Source organism: Lampetra fluviatilis, chromosome 22 (genome assembly GCF_964198595.1).
Source record: "Lampetra fluviatilis chromosome 22, kcLamFluv1.1, whole genome shotgun sequence".
Taxonomy (NCBI): Eukaryota; Metazoa; Chordata; class Hyperoartia; order Petromyzontiformes; family Petromyzontidae; genus Lampetra; species Lampetra fluviatilis.
The window spans coordinates 9,436,307-9,454,584 of NC_136296.1; the positions used below are offsets into that span (position 1 = coordinate 9,436,307).

The 18,278-nt window shown below is 49.1% G+C and overlaps 1 protein-coding gene and 2 non-coding genes across 3 annotated transcripts; 1 reads left to right on the forward strand and 2 right to left on the reverse strand.

Annotated features, from left to right (window-relative positions):
* The first annotated feature begins 2,364 nt into the window (after positions 1-2,364).
* Positions 2,365-4,368, forward strand: LOC144938428 (voltage-gated potassium channel regulatory subunit KCNF1-like). Its single transcript, XM_078866209.1, has 2 exons — positions 2,365-2,477; positions 2,952-4,368. Exons 1-2 carry the CDS (start codon positions 2,365-2,367, stop codon positions 4,324-4,326), a joined length of 1,488 nt encoding a protein of 495 aa, XP_078722335.1. The 3' UTR covers positions 4,327-4,368.
* Positions 4,369-9,426: 5,058 nt separating this feature from the next.
* Positions 9,427-9,499, reverse strand: TRNAK-CUU (transfer RNA lysine (anticodon CUU)). Its single transcript has one exon. It is a non-coding gene; the product is annotated as a tRNA-Lys (tRNA).
* A 2,066-nt stretch (positions 9,500-11,565) lies between these two features.
* On the reverse strand, positions 11,566-11,638 carry TRNAK-CUU (transfer RNA lysine (anticodon CUU)). Its single transcript has one exon. It is a non-coding gene; the product is annotated as a tRNA-Lys (tRNA).
* Between the last annotated feature and the right edge of the window lie 6,640 nt (positions 11,639-18,278).

Sequence of the window (18,278 nt, forward strand, 5' to 3'; positions counted from 1 at the left end):
ATCCAGAAGCTCATCACATCTCCCCGGGTCAATAAAAAAATGTAAGAAACTCAGCAGCGGTAGTCGTATGGATTGTCTCGTCCCTGCCATGGGAATGTTGAATTTCCATCACTTGGCTCAGGGCTGTAATCAGGAATTGAGTTCAGCGTCGGTGCTCCTTTGTGTGTAGGATCACTAAGACTTTGATTCGTGCACAACGGATGCTGGGCTTGTTTAGCATATGGCGAGAGGGGTGGCGCCCGCATAGCAGCGCCGTTTATAAGGCAGGAGACGATATAGACACGCGGGCAGATTCACTCAAGACTCGCAGTCGGATAGCGGGTCAGGCACACACACACAGATAAATACACGCAACATATACACACACAGACAGAGAGACACGCAGGGACACAGGGAAAGGCACACAATAGTGCACACGAATATAAATGAACACAGACTCGCATACACAGACACATTCATATCCCTAAACACATACATACTAACATTCATTGGCAAAGAGGCACGTGCCTCATCATACAAAGACACACAAACATACCAATATATACGAATACAAAACACACCGACGACACGCATACAAATACGTACATACAGACAGACGTAACAAACAGACACACCACACGCACACACATGCATACACACAGACACACACATGCAGAAACAAATACAAATGCGCACGCATGCATAAAGGCACAGCAGCAAAACGCGTAAAGGTGCAGTGGCACAATATCTAAAACTTAACTTTCACGTTTGGAGAGTTCTCGTTTACTCGTCCCTTCTAGATCTCCACTTGAGCAGGAGCGAGACGACACTGACGAGGACGAAACGAGACTTACACGGGGGCCTTGTGCTCACAGTCAACATCCACTCTGGTTCAACACACATTCCCCGCGTCTCTTCTGTGCATATCAGCAGTCACCTCTACCAGGCGCTAAGTGGTAAGAATTCCTCTTCTCGTACGCATGGACACGGCTGCCCGTCCGTTGTAGGGGGCTTACCCCCCCCCCCTCCACCTTACACACTTATACATTAATATTAATGCTTGCTATGATATTTTTGCTCAAATAAATGCCTCAATATCCATAAGTGCTTTTTTTTGGGTTAGATCGCGTAAATATATAAATGTTTCGTTAAACCCGCCACCAGCCGACACAGCCAATTAGTAAGGTTTGTCACGTGAACAAAATTACTGGCAAAACGTCGTACTCGCATTGTAAATGTTGTGGGTTTACTCTCCAACACACCGGTCTGATGTACTAGTAACGAATTGGTACGTTCTCTTTACGTGACCAACCTTACTAATTGGCTGTGTCGGGTGGTGGCGGGTTTAACGACACATTTATATTTACGCGATCTCACCCACACACAAAAACCTCTATTATGAATGCCGCGTTTGTTTGGCATTCGGAGAAGGCCCACGCACGGTTCATATCTCACCCGCCACCCACCGATGTCAGCCATGACCGGGAATCGGGTTCACCGTGCAGTGCGCCAACCGCTGCGCCACCGCTCCTGCCACGAGCATTGCTGTAGCGATTGTGTAAGGTTGTGACAACGGGAGGTGGCGGCGTCGCGTTTGTCCCCTTGGGGCGCGCCTGGTAAACAGGAGGTCGTGGGTTGTATAATTGGAGTTTGCGTGCTCTCCCTGTGATCACGTGGAACTTTCTCCAGTCCCTCCGCAGGTTTTCCCTCCACATTTAGAATCAACATCGGTGATGCGTTTATGAGTATTTTTCTGATATACGTGTCCACGTGATAAACCACTTCACTGGACTATCACGTGTGGACAGGTTGCTTCTGAAAAAGAGCTGTATAGCTCAGTGGGCCTCACCTGCTAAAATAAAAAAAAATCGTAGTTTTAGTTTACTTCGCAGCTGTGGCATCTAGCAGAGGGTAGAAAGCAGGGCACAATTTCAGCAGAAGTTGTTCTGGGCTGAGCTCTAAAAAAGATATTTTTTATATTTCCCTCCCCTACCCCCTTCCACCCCTAGCCTTCCCTGCGGCAGGGTCTAAGGGGTTGGAAGGCCCCGGAAAATATTATATGAGAATATAAGCCGCGGTTAAAAAAGCACGTGTCCTTGGCGTCAACTTACACCTGCCATAGGAACGAGGCATTCCCACCACCGGCTCAGGTCTGTTAGCAGGACAGGAGCACCGTCTCGATTATCGTTTGAGCAGGAAATCATTTCGGCTCTTTATCTTTCAGCAAGCGTTGGCGAGGAGCGTGGTGGCATTAACGACTCAGCCCATAATAACTTCTCGATATTTGATATTATTGTTACTGTCACTGGCTGCGCCAACTTCCCTTTCAGAATGAAGAGGACCTCTGCTGTGGACGGCGTGCGGAGGTTGGCGGATCGCGGCGCAATGGGGTCGCCTCACCGCGAGCTCGCGGTCAACGTGGGGGGTTCTCGACACGTGCTGCGCTCCGAGCTCCTCGCGCGGCTCCCCGACTCGCTGCTCGCCACGCTCATCGTGCGCCCGGGGGCAGCGACGCGGCCGAGCGCAACCGCAGGACGCGAGGCGGCCGAGGCGGCGGCGATGACGCGGACGGACGCGGGGACGACGAGAGACGAGACGGCGACGTCGCGTGCCGGGGGGCGAGGCGGTTTCGAGAGGAACTCGTCGGCGAGGAGGGACGCGGGAGACGGGGACGCGACGGGGGTGGACGCGGGGGAGCGAACGGAGAGGGAGACGCTCTCGGGGTCGGACGCGGGGACGCAGAGGCGCGCGTGCAGGAGGTCTCGCGTGAAGACGCGGAGGTCGTCGCGCAGAGGAGGGGCACGGGGAGGGAAGACGCAAGGAGGGGAGAAACAAGGAGAAGACGTTCGGCCGAGTGGTACGCAGGGAGGAGATCCACGGCCGCGTGACGCACGCCCTGTAGATACGCAGAGAGGAGAGGTCCCGACCGAGGCAGCCAAACGCCACGTCCACAACCCCTCCTGCTCCTCCACCTCCTCCTCGTCCGCGCGCGCCTCGTCTCCACCCTACGACGACTTCGACCCCGACAGCGGCGAGTTCTTCTTCGACCGCGACCCGCGCGCCTTCGACCGCATCCTCGACGCGTACCACTTTGGCGAGGTGCACATGGACCGCTCGGCGTGCCCCATGTGCTTCAAGCATGAGATGGACTTCTGGGGGGTGGGCGCCGACCACCTGGACGACTGCTGCCGCTTCCGCTACTCCGAGCTGCAGGAAGAGCTCGACGAGATCGTGCAGATGGTGGAGACGGAGCTAAGGGACTCCGGGACGGCGGGCGCCGCGAGCCGCGGGCACTGCGAGCGGGCGAGGGTCGGCGTTTGGCAGCTCATGGAAAAGCCCGACTCGTCGAGGCTGGCCCGTTCGCTGGCGCTCACCTCGTTCGCGTTCATCGTCGTGTCCTCCGTCGTCATGTGCCTGGGGACCATCCCCGAGCTGCAGCTGAGCCCGGGGGCCGACGGCGCGGCGGGCGAGGAGCACCCGACCATCACCGCCATCGAGACGGTGTGCATCGGCTGGTTCACCGTCGAGTTCGCCCTGCGCTTCTTCTCCGCGCCGGACCGCGTCAAGTTCATGTCGTCGCCCATGAACGTGGTGGACCTGCTGGCCGTGCTGCCCTACTTCGTGGTGCTGGCCCTCACCGAGATGGGCGGCTCCGTGATGGGCCTGGCGAGCATGCAGCAGGGCGTGCAGGCGCTGCGCATCATGCGGGTGGCGCGCATCTTCAAGCTGGCGCGGCACTCGAGCGGCCTGCAGACGCTCACGTACGCGCTCAAGAGCAGCTTCAAGGAGCTGGGGCTGCTGCTGCTCTACCTGGGCGTGGGCGTCTACCTGTTCTCGGCGCTGGGCTACACGGTGGAGCAGAGCCACCCGGAGACGCTCTTCAGCAGCATCCCGCACTCTTTCTGGTGGGCCATCATCACCATGACCACGGTGGGCTACGGCGACATCTACCCCAAGACGGAGCTGGGCAAAATCAACGCGGCCGTGAGCTTCCTGTGCGGCATCCTGGCGATCGCCCTGCCCATCCACCCGATCATCAACAACTTCGTCAAGTTCTACAACAAGCAGCGGGTGCTGGAGATGGCCGCCAAGCATCAGCTGGAGCTGCTTAGTGTCTCCGAGCGGCTCGCGGGCGAGATGATCGCAGCGTCGTCGGCAGGCGGAGGAGGAGGAGGAGATGCGGAGGAAGAGGACGCGGGAGGAGGAGGAGCAGAAGGAGGGATGAGACTCAGTCCCAACGAGCGGTGTTGTTGCAACGGGCACCAGCGCGAGTCGCGGGCTTCTGGACGCTCTCAGCTCAGTCACGGCCATCTCGTTCACTCCAACATCGTGGCCGCCAAGCCCTAAATACAGCGCACAGTGTACACACAGTGCACACACAGTACACACACACAGTACACACAGTACACACACACAATACACACAGTGCACACACAGTACACACACAGTACACACACACACAGTACACACACAATACACACACACAGTACACACAGTACACACACACAGTGCACACACAGTGCACACACAGTGCACACACAGTGCACACACAGTGCACACACAGTGCACACACAGTGCACACACAGTGCACACACAGTGCACACACAGTGCACACACAGTGCACACACAGTGCACACACACACAATACACACAGTACACACACACAGTACACACACAATACACAGAGTACACACAGTACACACACAGTACACACACACAGTACACACACAATACGCATAGTACACACACAGTACACACAATGCACCGAGTACACACAGAGTACACACACAATACGCACAGTACACACATAGTACACACAATACGCAGAGTGCACACAGTACACACACTACACACATAACGTTGTCCCGCATGAGTGAATTCAAACCGCATCATTGAGCGCATTTTGTTTCGCAATTGGTTAGCCGCATATCCAGGGCTAAATCGCGCAAACCCGAACCCGCATTAAACGGGGGAACCCCGTAATTAATCTCCCGTGGCCACTTTATTTGAACGCCTTAAGATATTTATTTTACACGTGTTCTGCTTACGGTGACAAAATTAGGGGCAAATTGTGATTTATTTTTTTTGGGTCCAGGAACCAGCTACTCAACATTGACACACGACTCTCCCGCAACTCTGCACGCGTGGGTCGAGCGTGACAACACAATACTATGACTACGATAGCTCCCTTGGGGTAGATACCTCTCCCACCCACCACCTACCTGTCTTTCGACCTCACCAACCTACCCTTTCACACCCTCCTTGTCTGCCTGCCTCGCTATAACGCATAATGGTGCCTGTGTTCGCTATTGCTACAGTATTTGCGTTTGTCCCCCCCCCCCAATATTTCATATGGAGTGCTCTTCCCAGTGACAGCTGTTCATCTAGCAGCGTCTATTCAGCGAGCCCGTTCCTATCTCCAGAGTTCGCTTGCTTGAAACCAAAACGCTGGCGAATGATATTGGCCTGGGATGCCGATGGGTTGATGGACTCAACATCCGTCCGTGTATCTGTGGAGCCAGACCATGGGGCTCTGCTCGTCTTGCATTCTCGTTTCAGTGGCCCTCCATAAATGATGTCACGCAAATAGGTGGGGGTTGGTCAGACATTTGTGACGATGTGTGACGAGGGGGGGGGGGGGTTGAGAAATGTGACGTCACATCAAAATGCGAAACTTTAAATAAATATAGACAACACGTTCTACTTAATTAAATAGACTTTATAATACATGTTTTCTCCTACAACATCAGAGTGCACATTAAATACGCACAACAATGACAATAGTTTAGAGCGATTTGAAGCACGGTTTTTTTTTTTTTTGGGGGGGGGGCAGAGCTTTGTGACGTCATATTTGAGGGGGGCCTGACTTTTTGTGACGCCATGTGACGAGGGGGGGGGGGTAAAAAATCGTCCAAAATCGCGTGACGTCATTTATGGACGGCCCCTAAGTAATGTCCACGCTTGATCCATTGCCGGCATTTGTTGTGGCACGATGCTTGAAATAAAATTCGCAATGAATGATGACCGCCACGAACAAAAATCCCTCTCGCTCACTCCTCTCGGCTGCGATGTTACTCTTTCCCCCCCCCCCCCCCCTTGGTGCCAGTAAGCCATGAGCCAATGACACGGGCGATCCGACTATTCACTGCAAACTACCACAAACTACCGCGATGTATTACAACCGTAACCCCCCCCCTCGCTCACCCTTCCCTAGCCCCCCCACCCCCTCCACCCGCGCCCCAAGCGCAAATTTCAATTCATTCTCAGAGAAGCAATTTAGCAGTAACAATGCCCGTTTGAATGATGCTTCTTGAAGACGTTGATTCAAGTGCCGCTCCGCTGCGGTTTACTTGGCAAGTAAATCAAACCCGAGTGACAACTCATTCATTAGGCCACGGCACTGCATGTGCCGCCGTATCTGCCGAATGCCCCCGAGACATTTAAGAGGCTGAATAACGGTGTTGGCAGAAGCTCGCAGCGGATGTACTCGGTGCTTTATTTCAGCTGGAAACAATCCGGAAATATTTCAGCACGCCGCATCCATCTGGTCTTATTTTGTGATGTATATAAAACGTGTTCTTAGGGTTTTTCGGTAAAGTCACGTAGGTAAAAAATTAAAATTAATAAAAGTAAAATAAAATAAAAATCACGACGTTTCGGAGGCAACACAAGTCTTCAGGTGGAACCGTCACAGCCACGACAGCTGTATCAAGTAAATGAGAGATTACAAGAGCTACCACTCCGTATATATAATGGTTGAAGAGGGGAAGGGCCAAGTACGGCACACTTTTTATTAATATGATAAGGTGAGGCTTAAGACTAAGAATAGACTGCATAACAAAAGACTGAGCCTTTGTTATGGAGAGGTACGGTTTGTGACTACGCCTAGCCTACATAACAAAAGTGTGAAGAAAGAAAAAACTAAACCTGGTCAAACAAAACTGGCTGTCTATCAATAACCTGTACTAGTTGTCTGTCAAATAAGATGGTCCAAATAAGTGTAGTTAAATCTTTTTTGCATGGTTAATCACATCTTTCCAATGATTACTCAGTTTGTAATTATCATCACGAGATTATAGTAACGTATGGCACAATAAGCTAGGATTATTAGACATTGCACGGGTGAGCCTTGTCCTCAATTGGTAGTGCCTTACACCAATAATCCCTACTCCAAGCCAGACTGACAGCGTTCCGGAAAATATCGAGTGTGAAATTAAGCCCTGGGCTGTTTCAGAGCACTGAGATGGAACCGCTGAGACCCTGGGTTTTCAAACCTGCAGATTTCAGCCACTCGCTATTAAAATCCGCGGTGACACCCAATTGTAGCGAAACTTGAATCTTACCAATCTATTTACATGGCTAATACGAATAAACATTTTGTTAAACCACTCATTCCGCGTGTTTTTTTTTGCATAATTCGCCGTTTTAGCCACAAAGAAAATTGCCACCGCTAAAGTCGCGGCACGGCACTTCAGGGGCGTACGGACAAGCGAAGTCTCTGGTGTGGGCTTACGAACTCTTAAACCGGGTTCTCAAGTCTAGCGAGCTGATATTTCTTAATCTGCATCGAAAACTAATTTATTTAGAGCAGCGTTTAATGTGTGTGGGTTGTTGTCCTTTCCCCGCACCTCCCATTAGCATGGTTGGCTACGTACGGTGCAAAAGAAGTTCAACATTCATTCCTCCCGTTTCAACCTGTCTTGGGTCTACGCTACATTGACATGATCTGAAATTAAAACCTTCTGCAGTGTCAACACTCATCAGCAGGGCATAGTGCTTGCTGTACAACTCCTGGCTGTTGTATCGCCCTTACATTATTAACACGTGCTTGCTGTCATGGGGTTAATGAACACTGTCCCATAGCTGGTACCAACAATCTATATACACTTTGGTTCTTTCGGTAAAGTCACGTATAAAGATAAAATAATAAATTAAATACTAGCATACGACGTTTCGATTGCGACACAAGCAATCATCATCAGGTATAAATGAAATATAAACACAAATCTAGTATACTTAGAAATGTAATGTAACACAACAGAGAGTCGGATAACATAACAGTCAACACCCTACCTGGTTGATTATGTTCTTCCTGAGAATACATGCTGCAATGGAACGGTAGCAGTGACTCTACTCCAAAGAAGCCGAGGGGGTGAACATGAGGCAGTGGTAGACCGACTGTGTGGAGGAGTTGTAGCCGAGGGCTTGGGACGTGAGGATCTTGTATTGTAAAGATGTCTATCGCCGTATCGTCTAGCAACCACCCACACGAGCTGTTTAGTTTTTTGGATTGCGTCCTTATTTGAAGTCTCTCCTTTGAAGCGAGGTCACTCAACGGGCATGCGTCGCCACTCATGTCCTCCGCATTCACGCAGGTCATTCATAAATAAACGCCAACGTTCCCAGGAACTTGCCTTTAAAAGTAATATAAGTCAATCCGAGACGTGCATTTGGAGTGGCACCCAACTAAGACGATGGAAACAGGCCAGATGATGGTGATGACGAAGGAAATTATACATTGTAATAATGGCTTTCACTGAGTCTCAATACACTTTTATTGTTACTGAGAACAGTCTCGCATTGGGATATTTAGCTGAATTCATTGATGAGCGTCAATGGATTCAGGAGTTGTGGTACCTGGAGAAAACCCGCCATGCTCACCAGGAGGGGTGACACTCGGAAGGCTCTGCAAAGACGTAATGACTTGTTGTAAATTCCATCTTCTGACCACCCACCTTGCTGCCTACACCTACCACAACACTTGGTAAATTCCATGGAATCTGATATCCAGGGCTTAATAATAGTAAATATCTTCTTGGTTCTTTCGGTAAAGTCACGTAGAAGGGAAATAATAACATTTTAAAAATAAAACATAATAAAATAAAATTCTCACGACGTTTCGGCCACAACGCAAGCAGCCGTCCTCAGGTGAAGAACAGGGCTGTCGGAAAGACAGCGTCTGAATAAGACAGCCCTGTTCTTCACCTGAGGACGGCTGCTTGCGTTGTGGCCGAAACGTCGTGAGAATTTTATTTTATTATGTTTTATTTTTATTATTTTATTATTTCCCTTCTACGTGACTTTCCGAAAGAACCAAGAAGATGAATCCCTGCAGTCACGAAAGCTGTAAATCGAAATTTAACAGTAAAGATTTCAACTTGTAATATGCCGCTGCACAGTATCCGCTCCCTCTGCTACTGAGAGGAAATTACTCGGGAGCGCAACAGCCAATTTCCCTACCAAGCCATTCGGTCCACTAAATTAAGAAGTTATGGGGCCACATTTTGCAAAGACGATAATGTTCACATGTATAACAACACTGCTTTTGTTCGTACGAGTTGCTATTTGAACAAAGACTGCAATCAGGCTTCAGTATCAAAGGCCACAAATAAAAAATTAACTAATGTAAAGTGTACACGTAAAAGAAATAAGCAAAAAAAACAGGCGCGCCCAACGTGGGGCTCGAACCCACGACCCTGAGATTAAGAGTCTCATGCTCTACCGACTGAGCTAGCCGGGCGGTGATGTCATATCACGGATCAAACGCCTTAGACGTCAGCTTGATTGAATCCGATGCTGAGGATCAAAGTCAGAATCTTTCCTGAAGACTGGAAAAATCCGATGAGCAATAAAGCTTCTTTTTCAAAGATGTCCAGTTTAAATCTACAAGCCTTATTTATACAGAGTTTAACATTCTCTGATCGTGGTCTATATACCTGTGCAGCAAACCCTTGTTTATTCGACACATGGGGGCGTCCATAAATGACGTCACGCGATTTTGAAGATTTTTGACCCCCCCCCCCCCATCGTCACACGGCGTCACAAAAAGTCAGACCCCCCCTCAAATATGACGTCACAAAGCTCTGCCCCCCCCCCCAACAAAAATAAAAGCATGCTCCAAATCGCTTTAAACTATTGTCATTGGAGTGCGTATTTAATGTGGCGCTGCACTCTGATGTTGTAGGAGAAAACATTTATTTTAAAAAGTATATTTAATTAAGTAGAACGTGTTGTCCATATTTATTTAAAGTTGCGCATTTTGATGTGAAGTCACATTTCTCAACCCCCCCCCCCCTCGTCACACATCGTCACAAAAGACTGACCCCCCCCCCCCCTAGGTGCGTGACGTCATATATGGGCGGCCCCAATCGGCAAGTGTACTGCGGAAAAGTTGGCGTTGGTGGTGGTGGTGATGAAGTTTCAGCTTGTTGTAAAGCATTAACTTGCTCGACTTTACAGGCAATACCATTCCGATACAAATGGTGAATATCGCCCCCCACGCCCCCCCCCACTTGGTGAAACGCCCCAGTGGGTTGGTGGTGCATCCTATAGGGTTGCACAGTTCTCCGTTTTCACACTGGATTTATTTTTACGCACCCGGCACGCGGAGACTTAACGGTGCCAGGGACCCACGTCCAATTACATTAGCGGGTAATGTAGTGCACGACGTTGCTGGGATTAATTCATCAGAAGCCGCAATATATTAACTTTGGCAAGAGATACGTCCATCCACGCAATGACTCGTACACTCTCGCCAGCCCGACCCATTAGAATTAGCCCTCGTGACACCCGAGGTATGATTTATTGAGCGGTTCTGTGGTGGAGTTTTTTTTTCTTTTTGAAAAACCACCGTACATTTTAGTGGCGTCATTCGCTTAACGTTACCGTGGAGCGGAGTGCGTCTTGGTCTCGCACTCATGCGTAAGGAACCCGGCCACTTGAGTTGGTCGGTATCTCAGCCACAGCTGGTGGGTGCCGTCCATAAATGACGTCACGCGATTTTGGACGATTTTTGACCTCCCCCCCGGCCCCCCCTCGTCACACGGCGTCACAAACAGTCAGATTCCCCCCCTCAAATATGACGTCACAAAGCTCTGCCCCCCCCCCCCCAAAACAATATTTGCATTTTGAAAATAAAACATGCTTCAAATCGCTTTAAACTATTGTCATTGTAGTGAGTATTTAATGTGGCGCTGCACTCTGATGTTGTAGGAGAAAACATTTATTAAAAAGTCTATTTAATTAAGTAGAACGTGTTGTCTATATTTATTTAAAGTTGCGCATTTTGATGTGACGTAACATTTCTCACCCCCCCCCCCTCGTCACACATCGTCAAAAATGTCTGACCCCCCCCCCCCCCTAGGTGCGTGACGTCATTTATGGACGGCCCCCTATGAAAAGACTCGCCCCGCCATAAGAATGTGGAATTTCCATCACTGTCTCAGCGCTCGTTTGAGCAATAATTATCTTTTACATCTGTGAAAAAAGAATCAATAGCCGCATCGGATTCCTCCCAATCTGAATAAAGATGACGCCATGCACGCGCACTTTACACAACTTGCATGGCCTATCCACTGCCGTGCGTTCTCTTCCTCCCTCTACCGACCAGACCTGAGCATTACACATTTTCGCCTCGACCACATTTTGCAAAGACGATAATGTTCACACGTATAACAACACTGCTATTGTTCGTACGAGTTACTCTTTGAGCAAAGACTGCAATCAGGCTTCAGTCTCAAAGGCCACATACAAGAAAATAAACGAATGTAAGTGTACATATAAAACAAATAAGCATAAAAATAGTCGCGCCCAACGTGGGGCTCGAACCCACGACCCTGAGATTAAGAGTCTCATGCTCTACCGACTGAGCTAGCCGGGCGGTGATGTCATGTCACGGAGCAAACACCTTAGACTTCAGCTTGAGTGAATTCGATGCAGAGGATCAAAGTCAGAATCTTTCCTGAAGACTGGAAAAATCCGACGAGCGATGAAGCTCCTTTTTCAAAGATGTCCAGTTTAAATCTACAAGCCTTATTTTTCAGAGTCTGACATTCTCTCTACCTCTACAGCAAACCTTTGTTTATTCGACACATGGGGCTCTGACTTTGGGTCCGTCCATAAATGACGTCACGCGATTTTGGACGATTTTTGACCCCCCCCTCCATCGTCACACGGCGTCAGACCCCCCCTCATATATGACGTCACAAAGCTCTGCCCCCCCCCCCAAAAATAAAACATGCTACAATTCGCTTGAAACTATTGTCATTGTAGTGCGTATTTTACGTGGCGATGCACTCTGATGTTGTAGGAGAAAACATTTATTATAAAGTCTATTTAATTAAGTAGAACGTGTTGTCTATATTTATTTATAGTTGCGCATTTTGATGTGACGTCACATTTCTCAAACCCTCGTCACACATCGTCGCAAATGTCTGACCCCCCCCCCCTATGTGCGTGACGTCATTTATGAACGGCCCCTTTGCCAAGTTATCCAATATACCGAATGATGTCCAGTGGAACTCCCGAATGCCTCCTTCCCCAAGAGAAAAAAAAAATCCCAATTTGTTTTCCAATAAATATTTTGCAAAAAAGGTAACACCATCAGTAACCAGCACTGCAGGTGAAGAAGGAGGATTTGGTAGTTTCCATTTGGTATGTGACAGAGGTTGTGGAGGCAGGCTTAATCCACTTACTGTACTGTATGTTCACTTCATCACTGAATTATAACTCAAACACCAAATCATACTAACTTAAACTTCACATTTTCACTTAACAATTCATTTTGATTTAAAGCTTTCATGACTGCAGGGATTCATATTCTTGGTTCTTTCGGTAAAGTCACGTAGATGGGAAATAAAAAAAGAATAAAAAAATAAAAATTCAACATTTATTTTATTTTATTATTTCCCTTCTACGTGACTTTACCGAAAAAACCAAGAATATTAACAATTCATGTTTGCTTAAAGACAACATTATTTTACACTTTTACACCACATTACTCGCTGTCAGACGGCATCAGCTGATGTGGCACTCCACTACTGACAGAGGTGTCTGTGGAAGAATACCCAGAGACTGAAGACACAGCACTGAAGGATTCACTGCTGGTAGATTGTAGCTTACGACCTGGGTGCTTGTGAAATGGCTTTAAATAAGTCGTGCCAGAGGTTCTCAGGGTCTCACCACTGAGCTGCACAGAGTCCCGGCCCTGACAAGGGCAGCGGGGCTAGGGGTCTCAGGGTCCTATCGAGCTGGTCTTCGGCTTCTGTCTTCGACTGGTCCCGAGCCTGCAGAGAGCTCCGCCTTTTATACACCTCCCAACCGAGGGGCGGGGTCTCGGAGGATCCTAGGCAGAGGTCGCAAACGGGTTTTGATTCCTTACCCTTACCCGGCCGGTCGCAAATGGGTACCCGTACCCGGCCGGGTACGGGTACCCGTTCCCTACCCGTACCCTACCCGAAATGAGTAACAAACAGTTACTCACCAGTGACTCACGGCCTACCCGTACCCGTACACGGCCGTACCAGGGTCGCAAACGGCTACCCGTACCCGGCCGGGTACGGGTAGCCGGGTATCGGGTAGGGTACGGGTATCGGGTACCCGGTTGCGACCTCTGATCCTAGGACACCCCACAGCCCTTTTACGCCCCTACATCACCCCCCCCCCCCTTTGTAGCACACAGCCGACCCGGCTGTAACTAATACAACAATAAACCGGACGATGAACCAAAACAAGCATATGTGTGCCTCATTGAGCGAACGCGAGTAACAAAAATCAAACCACGCGAACCCTTATAGATTCCCCCAGCCCATCTGTACAAGGGAATACAAGAACATATATACATGAAGACCCCCTCATGCCCCACCCGCCTCTCCGGAACAACAAAGCAACAATAAGCGACCGACGGTTGTCAACACGGCGAGGAACATCCAGCAACATTTGTCAACTGACGCAAGGTGAGTGGGTGGCGTGGGGGGCAAGGTTTGTGGTGGGTCAAGAAAATCTCCGGGACTTAGAACGAGTCCCAAAGGCCGGCCCATCCGGAGCAGAAGGAGCCTGTGGAGGCGGGATGCACTGGACTGCCGGTGACCCGCCGACCCCCGAATCCGCCGTCACAGGCGGCTGGGACGACTTCACTCCCGTGGCTCCTGAGGACGGAATGACATGACTGGGCTGAGGGTTAGACTCCACCGGCACCTGACCCGACTCGTCGAACACAACACGTTCTCGGCCCATGTGCGGTGCCATGGAGGTGTGAGGAGGAATGGACATACCACGAGCGTTTTCTGAACAGAATTCTAACGCCCTGGGGTCGGAGCACGTGGACAATCTCGATGGGGCCCTTCCAGGGTTTAAGCAACTTAGGAGACGTTGCCAGGGGCACCTGAGGGCAATGAAACCAAGCCCGGTCTCCCTCAACCCATGCGTGGCGAGTCATACAGAGTCCTTGCATTAAGATTTAGCGGCCTCCCGGGCCTCCATCAAGCGGCGAGCGTTGGCGCGGACATGATCGGCCATCTTAGACTTGGCCGGTGGCTGTTTGATGCGCAGCTGCACATCTACCGGGGGGCAGACTTCTCTTCCATACATGAGGTAGAATGGTGAAAACCCCGTAGCCGCATGGGGCGCCATCCTATATGCGGCCAGCACACCTGGGATGTGAAGGTTTCAATCAACCTCTGACTCGCACACCTGGTGGCTCAACATAGAGGTAAGCATTCGGTGTAGGTGGTCAATCATACCATCCGTTTGAGGATGGTATGATTGAGCATATGGTGAAGTGCGAATCTTATGTGTGCCCAGCAGGCTGCACACATCTCACAACAAATACAAATACGAATCCAACATCATATGAAGATATATATTCAGGTACATTTTATTTGCATTTATCATCAACACAAAATGGCTAACATATTACATGAAGCACTAAGCCAGTAGTATTGACAGATTGGGTTCGAACTGTCGTAAAAGCGGGGGGTCGTTAGTTGAGCCGTCTTTAGTCGGGAGTCACCTGTCGTGAGTTTTTCTCTGCCCAGCTACCGACATTCATAACTGTGTGTAAGTTAATGTGTCTGTAAAGTTAGTGCATTGCACTGCAGCTCCAACGTCGCGTTCAATTCCAGCTCCCAGTCAACGTTGGTAACGAATGTCTGAACTTGTCTTGGGCCTCCCCTAGCTCGACTCTGCCTTAAATAAGTAGCCAGAGCAATATGTGAGCATCAGTTCTGGGGAGGCAAAAGTAGCCAGGCATGATGTTGGCCACCCACCCTGTTGTGTGCCATGCCGGTATTCATTGGTGTTTAAAAACAGAACTTCCCATGAGTCTTGTTAAAGGCAATATGGGGATCTTTGTCAAAGTGTGTGTACTTACGTGTTGTGTTTGTCCAGCTATTTAATTGGGGTTTGTGTCATGAGGGGAAAATTATATTTCCTATTTTAAATGTTTACGAAACTTTCTTGAGCTTCGACCAGTGCTGGAATTTAATGGCTTTCTCAGTCTGTTCCAGCCCTTGCATCTATAGCGTCTGACAACGTGGGTGGTGGGGGTGGTGGCAGCTGTGGCATGGGTGATGGATCCGGTGGTGGCGGGGGGTTTGGCAGTGGAGGATCTTGTCGCGGTGACGGAACTGACAGAGCTGGCAGAGTTTATGATGGCATCGATGGGCCTGTGGATGCATCGAGCGGCATCCATGCAGCACTTGGTGATGGTGCTGATAGCTCCGGTGACAGTGGTGGCAGATGTGCCAACGGCGGTGATGTATCTCTTGATACATCCGAAGGCCAGTTTGAAGGACGTGACGATGTTGGGGGCGCCGTGGACGGCGGTGATGCATCTTGTGGCCAGATGCTTCATTTCATCGACGTGCTGCCGTGCGAGTTGCTTCCGCTGGGTGATCAACTCGTCCTCCTGCTTCTGCAGTTGGCAACGCAGTTTCTCGATGCGTAGACAGAAGTATTCGTTCTCCCGGTGAAGTCCTGTGATGTGGGAAATTGGGGGACAGGGAATGCCATGCGGTTATTGATACGTACAATTGTTTCCGGCATTGAACTTAGATTCTTTCTTGTTTTTTATCCAAAATATATCATGGTTTCGCATAAATCCTGGGAAGATGTGTCATGCCGTCGCATGTAGCCCTTTCACAATATTTCCTGGACATAATAAAACAGTTAATTTTACTCAACATAAGCCTCTCATGAGTCTTCAAATCATAGGAATTATGTATTGGCTTATGAATATCATACACGCAACATCTGGAGATGCTTCTTCAGCTTCTAGAAGTTCTCTCACTTTATCTCGCTCGTCACTTTATCTCGCTCGTTACTTTATCTCTGTTGATGCAGTGTTGTAAAGTTCAAGATGTGATTTGCGGATAGACAAAATAGTAGCAAGTTTGTAAACAACGAGAGAATACTGTACCATGCATGCTGTCAGTCACGAAAGAAATCGTTTAAGCAAAAAGGCTTTGAAATTTACAGCGTCATGAGCAATATTGTCTGTCAAGAAAGACCCATAGGCCTAGGTCGCACTCCGAGACATGTAGACAGATTAGATACCCATAGAGACATAGACTCGTTCACACAGAGACCTAAAGAGATGCACAGAGACACACAATCGCACAGATGCCCAGACACACTGAGACTGACTCATATATACACCTAAACACAAGCTCACTAACCCAAAGACCCCTCTATAGCCTTAGAACATTTTTGGGGTAATTGCTGTGAGTGAACACATTTAAAGGCCGACACAGCACACAAGGAGGTGGGTGGTAAACACCACGCCCGGCCGCCTTTGTCTCCCTGGTTTGCAATATTTACACATCGCACAGTACCAAGTACTAATTTGAAGCTGAGTCTACCTAGGGGATGGCCACGACAGGTTCAGATAATCGTCATTGTTTGTGGCCGTAAGCAGAAATCGAACTCGGATCATAAGGCTAATCACTACGTCACTAATACGAACAGCCATCGACACGCACGGAGGTTAAACAGAGACCAACACATGGGGGATGCTGGTACTTACCACGGTTCCTTCGGCAACAGACGGTGAGCAGACTCAGAAGTATCACCGACATGAGCCACGCCACGAGCAGTACGGCAGTTACTGCCACTCCGGTCACGGCGGGATTCGTAGAACGGGGCAGTTCGCAAGAGCAGCTGGCGCAGGGATTGAGGGCATCGTCTCTCCTAGCGCCAAACCAGCCGTAGAACATTTTCACATAAGAGACGGACATTTCCCCAGAACGCGCCATTCTTCGTGTCTCGCCCGTGCTCGTCGTCCGTGCAGCGTGCTTGGTGCTCGCTCGTGTGACGTTGCACTGACGTCACCTCCGGCTGTGACGTCACTATCGTCTTGTCACGTGGCCACACATGCAGTGACGTAACACACGACCGCGCTCTAAACGGCCCGATATTTATATTCTACATCACGCTGATTATTCTGTGCTCTTAAAAAAAGAGGTGAATTGCCCAAAACGTTGCCTGTTGTGTGCTTTATTTTAAGGCCACGGTGTTACTGTACTGACGAATGCGTTGAGCGTTCGGTAATTGCTGTCGTCGTCGTTAGGATGCCTTCGCATAAGTTGAGTTGACACTAGAGGGCGATCTAAGCGCTGTGATGGACAACTGCGATTCGCAACGAAGGACTACTACTGTGTTGGTATAGTGGTGCCCTGACCACGGCACTTGTACCAGGCTAGGTGCACCTTGAAGCTACATGAAGTTGTCAAAGGCTCGATACCAGGTGTTACGGGTTGACCGTCAGATTCATCAATTGTGCTTCCCACAGTGCCAGCTTGCTGTTCTTTAGCCGCTCAAAACTCTGCTCATTGCTGTGCGCATCGATCCTCTGCCCTCCGTAGTTGCTCACACATCTGCCCCCTCCCTGACTTATTGGAAAGTTGGGTCAAGCAAATACAAACAGAACTCCACTCTGTCTCCACACTGTAATAAAACGACGTCTTTTGTGTATCAGAATTTTTACATTTCAAACCGGTTTGGAACTTCTGGATCCCATGAGCAGCCAGGCTTGTCAAACTCTGTATTACCAGATATTATTGGCAAGAGCACTCCATCTAAACTATAAATATCACATTCAACGCCAAAAGCAATACCGTATACAAACTCAGTATACGGCGAACATAAAATAATACAGTGCAAATTAAAGATGTGTTGTGTAAAAACATCGGAGCGTTACTTATTTACAGGTCTTTATGAGTTTATCGTACCAACATAATATCCCGAAGTATGAAAATCTAGTTGGTGGATGAACATATTAACACCTGTTTTATTGCCAGAGATGTTAAAACCTATTCTCTTTTTTCACACTTTAATACTGGCTGCAAGGTCCCATCATAATAACCCGAAACTGCACTCAGCACTCTTCTGGCTCATTACACTGGTCAACACACTTTTTCTGGTATAAGGTATTCCAACGGTTTAAAGTAATTCTGGGGTGCTGATTCCAAATCTGGCATCAGTTTTTGTCTATCACATCAGGTTTTTGAGATATCAAATATTGC